This window comes from Corythoichthys intestinalis, chromosome 2, assembly GCF_030265065.1.
Source record: "Corythoichthys intestinalis isolate RoL2023-P3 chromosome 2, ASM3026506v1, whole genome shotgun sequence".
NCBI lineage: Eukaryota > Metazoa > Chordata > Actinopteri > Syngnathiformes > Syngnathidae > Corythoichthys > Corythoichthys intestinalis.
This window is the reverse complement of record NC_080396.1, coordinates 67,558,403-67,573,371: the sequence shown is the minus strand read 5'-3', so window position 1 is coordinate 67,573,371 and position 14,969 is coordinate 67,558,403. Positions and strand designations below refer to the sequence as shown.

The following is a 14,969-nucleotide window of genomic DNA, read 5'->3' as shown; positions in this document are numbered from 1 at the left end:
ACGGAAGGTTCCCTTGCTTAAATCAGCACATGCCCAGGCTCATTTTAAGTTTGCCAGTGACCATTTGGATGATCCAGAGGAGTCAGGGGAGAAATTCATGTGGTCATATGAGATCAAAATGGAACTTTTTGGTCTTAATTATACAATATGGAGGAAGAATGGTAAATGGTGTTATACTTATATAGCGCTTTTCCACCTTTCAAGGCACTCAAAGCGCTTTACACTATCTCGCCATCTACCTACTGGTGACGCAGCACCAGGAGCAACGTGGGAAAGATGAGTACCTCCCCAAGAACACCATCCCTACTGTGAAGCATGGGGAACTTAGCATCATGCTTTGGGGGTGTTTTTCTGCGCATGGGACTGGATGGCTGCACTGTCATAAGGAGAAGATGACCAAGTCCATGTATTGTGAGATTTAGGAGAATAACCTCCTTCCCTCAGTTAGAGCATTGAAAATGAGTCGTGACTGGGTCTTCCAACACGACAAAAGCCCAAAGCAAACAGCCAGGAATTACCAAGGAGTGGCTTCATAAAAAGCATATCAAGGTTCTGGAGGGACCTAGCCAGTCTCCAGGCCTAAACCCAATAGAAAATCTTTGGAGGAAGCTCCGTGTTTCTCAGTGGCAGGCCAGAAACCTGATTGAACTTAAGAAGATCTCTGTGGAGCAGTGATGCAAAATCCCTGCTGCAGTCTGTGCAAACCTGGTGAAGATACAGGAAACATTTGACCTCTGTAATCGTAAACGAAAGCTACCGTACCAAATATCTACATTGATTTTCTCAGGTGTTCAAATACTTATTTGCAGCAGTATTATACAAATAAATTGTTAAAAAATCATACACTGTGATTTCAGGATTTTTTTTTTTTTTTTTAGATTGTTTCTCACAGTGGACATGCACCTACCATGACATTTTCAAATGCCCCGATCATTTCTAAATGGGAGAACTTGCAAAAACCCAGGGTGTTGAAATACCAATTTTACTCACTGTACGTACATACTACACAGTCACTACTGGCAATTATTTTGTACTCATTCACACTGAACCCAAAGTCAGGCGAATTTAGTACTACACCCTGAGTGATTGAAGAAAATACTATAGTTTTTCAAAATGACTATGTTAAGTAATGTAAACTAGGCTACAATATTGAAGGCACCAAAGCAACTATAAACATTCATCCATTGTTTATTGGGGGGAAAACGTTTGGCATATAATATCCATACATCATCCAATTGTATTATTTTGACTGTATTTTTTTCTCTAGGTGAAGAACTCCAGCTTGTCATGTCACTGAAAACAGCCAGGAGGGAGGAGGAGTTTAAACAAAGGCCCTCACCATTAAAAGAAAAAAAAAATCTGGCTTGTTGAGAGTAGCCGCTGTGTCTTGCTTTCACCTCTACGTGCTCCCATTTCTTCCTCTGGCAAAAGAAAAGGCAACTAGATCTACACTTAGAAACTGCTCATATGTGGTTTGTATACCAAAAATGTTCACATTATTAATGTAAAATTGTTTTTGTGGGCCTTACAGTCTCCTTAATTTGCTTTTCTCTGTCTCTGACACACACAGTGCTGCGTGTGCCTGCTCTGAACAAAGATAATTACTCAGGAAACATTTCGGCCAATCAGATGCTCTGTTTCATCTTGCCTGCACGGAGGGCAACCAGTCAGGATCTGTCTAACAACACTGGGGCCTGATCGCCTTGCCTGAAGAGCGGAGCCTTCCCCGACTGAGGGCTGAGAGTGTCCTCCATGTTTTTTAAGTGTTGACATAACAGTGTGTCAGACAGCCATGCATCCACAGAGGTAAGCTCTGTCTTTATATTCTAGATCAACTGTTTCGTAACAGCATGGCTACCTTCTCGTTGTTGTGGTGACTGTTGGTTTCATGACGAACGTGCACACATTGAAATCAGTTTAGTGTGCAGGAGGAGGAGCTGGGGCGGATTTGAGGCCTCGCCAGGCCTCTGTGTTTCACTGTGCTGAGGGTGGGGGTTGGGTAACGACGCTCACCCTTGCTCTCTATCTGTGTCCCAGGGTCACATGGTTGCCCCTGACATACAGGCTGCCGTACAGGAGGAAAAGTGGACCATGACAAATCCTTTCCCTTCTTTCATAATGCAAACAAGAGCCAGGTTTTAAAATGGCATCCACGTCGCCTTCCCTTGTATTGTAGCCTGGCAGAGAAAGAATGGGGGGATGGGCTGTGGAGTAGGAGGAGGAAAGGGGCTGTTGAATACCCTTTGTGAGTAGATTGGCTCTGTGTTGTTTTCCTAGCTGTGCCATGCCAGGCCAGGAAAAAAACACTTTGGGAGTAGAAGTAGCTTACAGTCAATGAAAATGACTGATTACATAATTGCACATATTATATGTGAAACACATATATTGTAGACAAGAGGAAAACTCACACTGCATGTACATGAAATAATCACATGCAAAACATAATTTCCGAACATCAAAATAAAATTAAATAAAGATGCTGGTTCCCTTTATTTATTGCCACAGGGCTTGAGTTTACATTCCAAGGCAACACAAACTACACTGCACTATTGTGAAATCGCTCCTTCCTCTCTGTCTTATCCTAACACAGTGGCCATTTTGTGCTCAGGGTTATATTCTTGGCTAATATTCAACTGCATTTACAGATCAGACCATGAAATTACTCAAACATTTTCAATGTCAATTAGGTTTAATTTTCTGGAAAAAAACTTAAAGCTCATTGCAACATTTAGTTTTAGTAGGATTCATTTATCATCATTGATCAGATTCAGGACGAATCATTTATTTTTTTAAGTAGAGAAAGCGGAAGGGGAAAATGATGCACTGTTTGCTGAACAGACAGATGACTATTGTTTTTGCTTAGTTTGGCAAAGTGATTTTTTTCTAGGAATGCCAAGGACTGATTATGAATAGGTGTGAGACTCACATTAAAATACTCGAAACAGTGATTGTCAGGTTTGCCCTGACCTAAATGTAAGTACCCATAGATCTGCATCTTATTTTAAGTTGTATAGAACAGCCACTAAGTGAATCATTTTATATAAATATTTGGCATAATTCCCCCCAAGGACTTTTCAAACTCCCCTCCATCTTATAGCATCTTAATCAATAAGGACAAGGTACATTGAAAGGAAATGAACTGTCTTGCACAATGGGGAGAAAAAAAACCTCTGCATTGCAGCAAAAAAAAAAAAAAAAGGTTTGAAGAGGGGAGCCAGCACACTGTGATCCGTGTGGCATAACTCAGCCGACCAATAATGTTCCACCCCGTTGGCCCTCCAGCCAATTGCAAATGCAGCAGAGGTTAAAGATTGACTAGCAGAAGGAGAGCAACAACGAGAAGGCCCTTCTGGAAAATTCCACAGCCATCTTTGATTCGACCTTGTATAAAATCCAGGTCATTCTATTCTTTTTTCCCCACAGAATATTCAAAGGACTTTTGGAGTGTATTTTCTAATGGCGGCTTGTTTTGATGTTGCAACGCTAAAGAACTCGTATTTTGATTTGAAAATGTGGATATTAGAAATTCAGATGTCAACACTGTAAAAAGACTGTTTTCTTTTTGCATTTTTTTGCAGCAACTTGTTTTGCTAGTCTGGCATTGTCTTTCTTGGTAAAGCAATTGGCATTTGTTTCAGGATGTTCCATAACACAGACCTAATAATCTCTAATGGGGTTTGTATCGCTGTGTGGTTGGGTGGTTTGTAAATGTAAGGTAAATATCCAATTTGCTTCCTAGAAGCACCATCACAATCTACTCTTTAGATAAATTGTTTATTCTGTTTAGGATTACATCAAAGGGGCATTCTGCTTTCTTGACTGTCGAGTAATCCTTGCAAGACTACTGTATTCATAGGCAATGAGATACGCTAACAAGCGAATTAAGAATATTTAAAGGGCATTGTGACTAATAATTCTTTTGTCTGTGGCTTTATCCTCATGATTCACCCTTGTTGTTTTGAATTTCAATCTCCACAGACCTCTCTGGTCCTTCTGCATGGATGTGCCAGCGTCTGAGCCTGAGCTCGGGAGTGGGGGATGGGGGAGAGGGGGGAGGGGAACAAGCTGTGGCCTCCATTTTCTGTGACGAGAGAACCCTGCTCGTCTCTCACAGGAGTGGAATATAAAGGCACTGAGTCAGGGTAGTTTCCGTTTTATCCGTCAGGTAGGATTTGCACAGAGGAATTCTGTCAGTGTGTTTTGGAACATGCGTCTGTATGGAATTTATGCCAGAATCAGATGAGGATTTATTTACCTGCTCGTGTGATGGATCATAACTGCTGGTCTGAGAATGCTCTCTGGATCGCCACACATTTTTACTTCCAAATTTCCTGGTTCTTTCAGGAATGTCTTCTCATGCCTATGACGTGCCGTGTCTGTTTGCGTGAGTGCGTCGGGGTGGGGGTCAGAGGCCTTCCTTTTGTTGAACAGCTCTAAATCACCAGGCAAATGCTCTCTTTATTTTTCAGGGCTTTGGTGCTGGTAGCAGAAGGACTCGGACTTTTTCTTATTTTCATGTGGGCCGTGTTTGTTCACAAGGTCCGGAAGAGGAAGGCCCTGGAGGGTTGGGGTGTGTGCATGTGTAAGCGTGTACTGTTGGCTGGCTGAAACCAGATACCCATATGCCAAAGTATTAAAGGAACTCTGCTGAACCCTGTCGCGTTGGAGCCAATGCAAGTTTTATCTTTTAGAATGATTAAAAGCTGAGTTACTATTTCTTCTTGATTAAAGGTATTGTTTAGTCTTGACAAGCCTAGGTTGCTAGTATGATGTTGTCAACTGATTTTATTACAACTTTGATAGGAATAGTGTGGATGTAATACAATGTGGGATAGCATTGACTTTTGGGTTGTAGCCTGTAAATTGAACTTGCTCCCTAGCAGCCCAAAGTGCATTGAAGAGTGAACCAACTAGTCAAGTTGGTGACCTGCTAGTTAGTTAGCAGTTTGGCTCATCTATGAAGACCATATACATGTTGCAAAGCCCTCTTTCATTCTGCCAGGGATTGTAATGCTAATCGTTTAGCATTTTATTAGTGTTTTTAGCTACTCGAACTTTTTTGCCTTGAGTGAGATTCTTTCATTGGGGTCTTAACAGGTCAAGTCACATGGAATCTGATATTTCTGATTCGGATGCAGACCAATTTTGTTTGTTATTATAAATCTGATATGGTTGATTGTTCAGAATTTGACTGTGGTTCAGTGACCCATAATCGAAACTTATGTGACAGTGACACCAATTTGTATGTCTAATTATCTATGAGTATAAGTATGTATAAGTATGTATATTACTTTGCTGTCCTTCCACTGAAAACAAAGTTTTCAGTGGAAGGACAGCAAAGTATTGCAGCTAATAAGTAGTCTGAGGTATTAAACAATTCAAAGGCGATTTGAGGGATCTGGTCAGCGTTTAGAAGTATTTCTTCCAAAATGGCCGAGAGAGGACACCAAAGAACCTGACTCCAATGCCAGCCAGAGAAAAATAAAAAGATCTCTACTGCTTTAACATAGCCTTTACTTTCAAGAGTGAAATAAACTTAAAATATGGATAATCAGCCTTTTTACTATACATGAAAAGACCTCTTTGTGTCTCCTACCAAAAACTTTGAATGATAAATTGGCCTTTATATACACACAGACACTTATTTTTATTTTTTTGACAGATCCCTTGCTGTATGTTAAATATTAAAAAAAAGGCCCAAAGACTTGTGTTACTGAGGCTCGAAATATTTAGTGGCAATATTCTTGCCCAGCAGGATTTTACTGTTACAAAAAGAAGAATAAAATAGAAGGCTTTATTGAAAGCTATGAATTGTAATGTTTTTTGAAGGATGGAGTCTCTGTGCAACGCCATGGTTGAAACCATGTTTATCTTTCTGAATGTAGAAAATGCTTAGCAGATAGGATGGTTGCCATGGTGACTCTTCCATTTCTCTTTCCACACCAAAAACAAATTGCATCTGATTTGTTAAACAATAACTGGGAAAGGATTTAAACTTGGGCCGTATGCTCTCACAAATGCAGAAATCTAATGAATGTAATAACATTGTAAACGTGGGGAGTCCCAGTTGACAGATCCTCTGGGATTTACACTTGTTTACTGTTGATGCCACCGTGGTTTTTGAACACCCTTACTGACTGTGTTTGCATCTCTTTTTTTTTTTTTTTTTTTTTCTGGTGTTGCTTGCCTGGCTTCCCCTTAGTCTGGCTGAAGAGGAGATAAAGACGGAGTCGGATGTGGTAGAAGGGATGGATGCACCTGTACGATCTAAAGGTAAGTGAGAGTCTATGATAAATTCCCATTTGCTGTAGTGTCTGTATCCAATTATCAATATACATCTGTATATTCCAGTTACCCACACTTGAAATCAATGTATTCACATTCACTGAACCCATAAAGCGACCCGCATGCGCAGATGTGTAAGATATAAAGAGCTACAGCGTCAACAGCAGATAGCAAAACACAGAAGTAAACAACCATTAAGAAATATATATAAATATATTTATATATATTGCATTTAATTGGTCTGAAATTACAACGATTTGCTAAATTCGGATAAGTGTGACATTATCCCTCTATGCACCTCAAGGAGTAATGCTTAAAGTGCCTGTGACAGCAAAAACCATGTTTTTTCATATTTTCTGCGGTATTTTATGCTCCTGAATGAAATGGACCGCTTGGATGTGTGTGGAAGCGATTGCGATATTTAGTTTTTTGAATCCCACGCCATGAAAATGAGTGACTTCCGGCTCCAGTTTCGAGTTGAGAAAGAGGGCGCTGTGACGTGTACGGTAGAAGGAGTCCTCTTCACTGTCCAGCCGTACTGTTGTATGAGAAGGACTAAGGATTCAGCTGATTTTGCGGATTAATTAGTTTGTTTCGCATCACAGGAGCAAAACGGCTGCAGAAAAATTTTGCTGCACCAGGGAGAGGCGTGAGCCTTTTTGGGGTTTCAAAAGGCTCCCATTCACCGGTGGATATTGGCCAAAACAAGCCCTACTACTGTGGGACCATTGGACTTATGAGGAAGTGAATAAACATAGTCTTTTGTATTATGTCAAATACTGAGATTAGTTTAATACGTAGGTGGCTTGCATTTTGTGGCTGACATGGTCCTTCTCCACTCAGCCGACGACACCGGCGGCTTGTCGCACATCCCCCCACTGGGAGAGCACTATACTCGGTTTCTTGCCCTCTTCATGTGCCCGGTGTTTTGTCAAATTTCCCACCCAATCAGAAATTGCAATTTTGTGTTAAAAATAGCCGCGAATACAGTGATGACAAAGTAAACACTACAAACTTTCTTTAAATAAAGGATTATTTACTTATGTTTCATTATGGATGGGCAGGTAGAAAGGATCTCTTAAGACACATTCTGTCTGTCATGTTAGCTGCACAACAACTGCACGCGGCTGTTTGTTTACGTCGTCGCCGTGTAGTACTGCATTATTTTTCAGTATATTCTTGTTGACCATGTGGCAGCTACGCGTTCCTCCGACGTCGGCCGGTTTGTCCGGCAGTACTCTCCAGCTGCTTCCCCGCAAGCTCGCCTGTCCATAGTAGCAGGGGAACGAGCTGTAACTTGCTCTCCGCCGGGCGGGTTGCCGATCCGCGAAGACAATCGACAAGTCCACGGCAGTGTGACATGATCCGGGCTAGTTTTATGTGATTTTTTGATTGGAAAAGCGAAAATAAGACTTTGAGACGTCACCCGGTTCGGGTTAGCATGTCGGCTATCTGTCACACTTCTTGGTTTGTTTACATTCTCCGAAGCCGGGGGGCAGGAAAATCTCAAAAACCTGTCTAACTACGGTGGCGTAATATAGCGTTCGGGAGGTTCGACAGTAAGGTGAAGTCGACAGTTTTGACCATTATGGAGTAATTTTGCCATGTTGTACTGAATAAATGCATTTTTATTATTTCATATTCCATTTAGCACAAGATTGTTATTTGTCATAGAGCCTATCTGTAGGCATGAACAGACTTACTATACAAAAACACGAAGACCAAACATGGCAAATTTATTTAAACATCCGTATTTTAGAAAAATGGGCCTACATGACTTTCGTGATATATGAATAAAATGTAAAAAAAATTCGGATCATTCATTGTCAGACAGAATCAGCAGGCAAAACGCCACGCTAAAAAATAAGTAAAAATATCAAAATGGCTTACCTTTTCGTCTTCTGTAGGACCATGGCCCCCAACAAAATGTTTACTGCGTATGAAATGTGAATGGCTTCACCTCGCTGGCGTCAAACTGGTCTTTTGGACGTCCGCGCAAGTTGATCCATTCTTCACATTTTTTCCTCAGAGTTTTTGGTTTCAGGAAACGTATGAAGAAAACATCCTTCATATGTCGTAATGTCTAGAGTCGTTTCTACAAGTTCAATAGCAGCAGTGTTTGATTGGCATGTTCTTCTTTGTTTTCTGCCAGTAGTCTTTCAAACAGTAATAGCATTGTTTTTATGCGAGTGCGTAACCCCCTTCTGGTTTACGATGGCAACGTCATGCAGCCTTGCGGTCTAAAAACAGCATTCGTGCGGTACTCTATTTGCAATGTTTCATAAGGGAAACCCTGGGCCAAAGTTGACAGGTATGGTGATGTCACAGGTCAGGTGTTCTGTTCCCTTTGAATACCTCATTGAATTTGTAGTGCCAGATGTAACTACAATCATTATGATTTCACTATTTTTGTGTAACTGATTTTTACAGTTTGTTATCAACTCTAAGTATGTAGGTGTGGATATATGGCTATAGCTAGCTTGCTGAAATCCCTGAAAATTATTTGCAGTAATTGAAAGGTGGAAAATTACTTAAACATTGAATTTTGTTTTTTTTATTCAACTATAAAGAATAAAATTAAAAGTTTGACAAACATTGCCCAATATATTGTAATACCTAATGCACAATGTCAATGCCATATTGGATCATATACGCTTCAAGCAGCAGTACCCAGCCCTATTTGTTTGGCAGTGTGTAGACATAATTTGATGACTTCTGGCTTGCTTTGACAATGTATGGGTCATTTCAGACGTGTTTTAGGACCAGTATCACAATATGAACTAGGCCTGCAAGCAGGACTGAACAGGCCCTCGCAGTTTGGCGCAACTCGGACGCCACGCAAACTCGGACGGCATGCAGGTCGGGGTGGTGGCAGACAGCCCCCCTCTAAATCTCCCAAGTTATCACTGTTCAAAATATGTGGAGAGAGAAAATGATGACAGTCATAATCACTTTCCTTTTGGACCCTTCTGCTTTACCCAAACCTCAATAATTTTCATCAGCCATCACAACACGTCTTAAGGCTTCCCTTATGCAGGTTTGAGGTTGATTGATTTTTTTTTTTTTCCCTTAGAGGAGGGATGTGTCCCGTAAAAAAGTGCATTTCCTGTTCCCACTAGGAGGCGCCAGGCACAATTGGTAATATTTCAATCCAGTCCTGTTCAGGCTGGGATACCTCACACACATGCCAGATTTAAAAGAGATTGAACGTTGTATGAGGGAGTTATCAGTCATTATCCGAATTTGGCGTTTAGCCGAAAAAATGGACGACTTTTGCACCTCGCCTAGGTCAGGCCCGTGAATGAAAACACACCATTTTGATAATTAGGATTTCATATGTCTCATGAACAGTCTCGCCAATTTTGAAGATGATCAAACTAATTCCCTCCATGCCCAGGTCTCAAATGTGCACCCTGTAAATCGATAAAAATTTCACATTCAATCCAAAATAACTGATTTCCTGTTGGGTTTGGAATATGGGTGTAAATGCTTTTTTGGAGCGGTTTTGGACAAGGTATAGACTCCCCAAATTTCATCGCTCTACGCTGACAGACCCTAATGTTATAGGCCAATTTTAAAATTTCAAGGGGGCGCCACTGAACCATTTTGTTACATTTTTTTGCAACGTTGCAAAATTATCGAAATTTACAATTTTCCGCACGTATGTGCAAATTTTGGTGACTTTTCGTGCATGTTCAGGCCTCCAAATTGGCCGTTTTCATTTGCCCTGAAGAAAAAAAAAAAATCCTTTGCAAAACAATAGGGCCTTCGCACGCTTAGTGCTCGGGCCCTAAGAATACAACAAAACAACAACAAAAATTGTCATAGTTAAATGCTCCTGCTTTCACTGTAATAATGATTTATTTTTTCTTGGGACCAAACATTTATGCTTGTCTACTAATTAACATGTCAATGGTATCTTAGTTTCTTATTTTAGGAATTTATAAGGCATAAGCCTCTTCATATACGATGACATGTTGATCCATCTCTCTGTAGCGCCCGATCCACCGGGGTCAACAGAACGCTCCGTAGCACCATTGAAGAGGAGAGCATCGAGTCCCACCCACTCCTCCAATGGACACTCTCCATCTGACACCTCCCCCAGTCCGCTCAAGAAAAAGAAAAAGCCTGGAGCCATGAACTCCAACAAAGACCAGGTAGTGTTTCAATATGTGCTACAGTATATTGAGGCATAGACTTCATAATACTTGACAGGACAAGGGAAACGGGGCTGATCCGTAGGGTGCCTATTTTCAAAAACTGCAAATTCAAATATTTTCAAAACCAAAGCTGCTACCGATCTAAAACCAAAACAGGCACCTACCTTAGCCATATAACAGTCTCCATGAGCAGCGGCATCAAAAAATTCAAAGTTGTTACCTTTTAAAATCCGGATTAATTACTTCATATATAAGTATAACAAAACTTGAAATGGATATAAAATTCTCAGATTTTACACGAGATGCACAAAAATCACCAAATTCAGAGATAATTACCTGTTTTTTCGGGATCAATAGCAATATTTAACATATCATGTACGTTTTTGACCAAAATAGCAACTTTTTTTTTTTTTATTTAGCACAAATTTGACAAGTTTTCAAGTGCTAATAAATTACTCAATTTTCACATCAGAAACGTAATACTTGAGGAAAGCATGCAGAATCCATTATAAATAATATTCAAATAAATAATAAATTTTATATACAATCACAACTTATTATTTATCGAATTCCAATGTCACTATGGGTCATTGGGAGAGATGGCCTTTTGAGGACAGCCCAGCTCTCCCTTGTCCACCAGCTCGACCAGGATGACGAACATCACGGAGGGCAGGTCACCCATCTCGAGCTCCACGGTGATATCCATGTTCTCTTGCTGGGCAAGCTCCTGCTTGGCCTGGATCTTCCTGACCAGGTAGCCATTGTTCATCATCCTCTTTCTCCTATAACTTGGCACGGTCCAGGTCTGCCTCCACGTCCCTGGGAAGAACCCTATGAGCTTTAGCAAGTGCCCTGGGCCTGCCTATTGCTAACCATAAAGTTCTTTACGCTTGTCCAGTATTTGGTGCCGCACATGTGGCGGCGCTTGCGAAAAGAATGCCTCATCGGCTCAGAGTTGACCTTCCCCATGCACACATACTTGACCCCGGGGATTCTTGCGGAGGATGATGTCCCTGCAGGAGGCGGGCAGGGCATTGCCCATTCCAGGATTTATTTTTGGTTTACTTAAGAGAATGATGAGGATGTGTGTGTGTGTGGTTTTCTGCAATACAGTATAACCATATGCAACATGTCAGTTATATACTAGTATATACATGTGCATATGCCATATAAACCAGGGCGTAGGTTTGGTCTTAACATTGGTAGGGACGATATAACCGCATAGCCTGCATCTACACTTTTTGCTGGGGATCGGACATTAATAAGACCAAACCGATTGGGTGAACGGGTCAAAGGGCCACATTTCTCATGAATATGAACCTAATTGATTGATAGGCTAAATGATCAATGCAAAATAAACCCGTATCGACTGATACAAACTTTTACGTGCATTGGTTCAGGTAATACACTGTTCGATTCAAATCTTCTTTTTCAAAAACTACTAAAACATTTTGAAAACTTCCAGAATAAATGTCTGGATTTTATTAGCAAACATGAACGTAATGAAAATAATTCACTTAATAATGGTAGGGTCAATTCTATCCGTACAACATAGGGGAAGACGATCTAAATTCCCTATATAACTGAACTCATTATATAATGCAAATAAGGTTGCTTAAAAGTTAACAATTTTAGGAACAATTTTAGCATCCTGAAAAAGTGATAATGTTATGTCCCTACCGTCCCAATGTAAACCTACGCCCTTGATATAAAAGTATCTACCTAAATTAGGGTGACCATATTTTGATTTCCAAAAAAGAGGACACTCGGCCCGACCTCGAGATACTTGAATTTTACTCGACGTCCACTCAAAGATACCTATATAACTTTAATATATTTAAAGTGTGCCTCCTCTGTCTGGTTAAAAAAATTCAGTTTTATTTAAAAAAAAAAAAAAAAAAAAAAAAAAACATAGGCCTATTGCCATATAGTATATATTATACACTATATGGAAATATTTTTTTTACTCAACTGGTTACTCAACAGGCTTTATTCATCCTACAAAAAAATCAAACCTTAAAAAAATATATATATTAGGGCTGTCAAAATTATCGCATTAACGGGCGGTAATTAATTTTTTTAATTAATCACGTTAAAATATTTGACGCAATTGACGCACATGTCCCGCTCAGACAGTATTCTGCCTTTTGGTAAATTTTACAGCAAGGCTTTTTGTGCTGTTTAACAGCGAACTCTTGTGGTCGCTTTGCGACATGGTTTATTGTTTTCTTGTCAGTTCAATATGGCTGCACGACGTCTCGGGCTGACGCCTACGTTGTAATGTTGTGCTTATATGATCCTTGGACAAGATTTGTCCGTAAGTATGGTTGTTGTAAAGAATGTACATATTATGTTAGTAAGCGAAATGTTATATTTTTTTGTATGAGACACTTTTTGTTTATGTTTAGTGAACCTGTATAGCGTGCTAAGCTAAAGTTGTTGCTAATGCAATGCTTGTGTACTTTTTTTGTAGTTTTACGACGGTCTAAAGAGGACAATGGTTTGAGGCCATTTTATTAATAAATCAGATGAAAAAGGAAGAAGTCTGATTATTAAGGCGTCGTTCACTAGCTGTCTGGCTTTGGAAAAAGTAGACGCTTCGGAGTGAGGACAGCATAGACAGATTTAAATGACAGTAGAGTGAAGTGCCCACTATAGTCCTTATGTACCATATGTTGAATGTATATATCCATCTTGTGTCTTATCTTTCCATTCCAACAATTTATTTTACAGAATATATATATATAATTTACAGAAAAATATGGCATATTTTATAGATGGTTTGAATTGCGATTAATTTTTAAGCTGTAATTAACTAGATTAAAAATTTTAATCGTTTGACAGCCCTAATATATATATATATATATATATATAATGCAGACCCATGGAAATGTAGTCCAGTCAATACGCACACACAGTAGGCTAGGTGCCAACTCAACATTTTTATAAATTACTATCACGACAATTGTCGTTGACAAATTGTTATTCCCACTCAAATTTTGTTCTCATTCAGTGTTCTAGATTGTACGACAACAATAACCGAAATAAACTGACAAGCTATTCAACCAGCATGTTTCCAGACGCAGCAGTTCAAAACTACATTGCCCATAATGCCTAGTGCGGCTGAGCGCACTGATAGCTACCCTTTTAGCGAGTACCAGGCGAGGCAAAATCAAACTTTGCTATAAAAGTTTACAATCATCGGCAGCGCAACAATAAGACACCAAACAGGATTTTACAGATTACGCCAGTACAAATCTTCGACAGAAGTCAACAGTTGCCATTATATACGTATTTATCGTAAAAAAAAACTCTCAAATGGGTAGGCGCTCCTACTTAAAATATAATACTAACATTCAACCAAATACACGAACACAGAACAATTAATACAAGACTAATACAATATACTGCATCACATATAACCCAATATTCAACACACGTGATCGACATTACCAGGAGAGAAACCTACAGAAAGGTGTATGGAGCCACGTCTTAAAACTCCTTGCTGTAGTCTGATTTCTTGCCAAACTGTCAACCGTCGTTAGATGGTGGTAATTCCCCATGAAACAAAGGGTAAACTGCCAACAAAAAACAAGAAGAAGATGTACTCCTTCTCCCGCCCCTACTAGTTGGAGCCACATCAACGCAGGCAGGCGCTGCCTCCTAGCGGCCGGAGGGATTCTCTTCAAATTGGTCCCGTGAAAAATCATAAAAACCGGACATTTTCATGAATTTATGAAACCCGGGCGGACCCTCCGGAGAGCACGTAATAAGAGGACATGTCCAGGCAAAAGAGGACGTTTGGTCACCCTAACCTAAATGAACTTGATCAACATTAAATATAAATGAAATATAGCGCTCACATAGTGCATATAATTGCTCATCATGGACAATAATCATCAACACATTAAGCAGGAAATTAGAATAACAACCTAGATTGACAAGTGAATTGAAAACATAAACCTTTAGCCTCAACAATTTTGTCAAAGGGGCCAACAGTTAGCGTTAGCAATTAGCACAGGCCGGCTAGCGGTTAGCTCGCGGCGGATAGCGGTTAGCTCGCGGCGGATAGCAATTAGCTCACGGCGGCTAGCGAATGCAACGGATTATAAACTGAGGAACTGTCATCAACCAAACGTGCTAATACATTGTTAAGGCGCACTTCAACACTATACTTACTTCTCTCATTTACACACAACTTTCAGATGGTAAGTAAACATGACGGTAGCTTGGGGACAATCTTCACTGCTGTGAAAGGAGGAGAGATTGGGGCGAGCTTCGCTCAAAAGGGTCAGCATTGCAACAATTAAACTAAAGCACACACACACACACACATACACACGATGGGCTTTCCTACAATATTCTTGGTTAGAGGTGAAAAAATCGGGCCATTATTATTCATGTTACGTAAATATTTCGAAGGATAACGCTCGTGAGAAATCCAATATGGCTGTAGCAGCTAGTTTTTCCTATTGTATTCACATTTCAAAATGCATGTATGGTGCGAAAAATATAATTATTACC

The 14,969-nt window shown here is 40.1% G+C and overlaps 1 protein-coding gene across 2 annotated transcripts in view; it reads left to right on the top strand.

Moving 5' to 3' along the window:
* Positions 1-14,969, top strand: part of LOC130909824 (MYND-type zinc finger-containing chromatin reader ZMYND8-like) — a 49,472-nt gene that overhangs the window by 16,202 nt on the left and 18,301 nt on the right. For both annotated transcript variants that reach the window (XM_057826732.1, XM_057826724.1), the window contains exons 3-6: positions 1,268-1,472; positions 1,571-1,806; positions 6,203-6,273; positions 10,282-10,442. In XM_057826732.1, coding sequence (XP_057682715.1) covers positions 1,793-1,806; positions 6,203-6,273; positions 10,282-10,442 — 246 coding nt within the window. In that variant the 5' untranslated portion in view covers positions 1,268-1,472; positions 1,571-1,792. The remainder of the gene's footprint in view (positions 1-1,267; positions 1,473-1,570; positions 1,807-6,202; positions 6,274-10,281; positions 10,443-14,969) is intronic.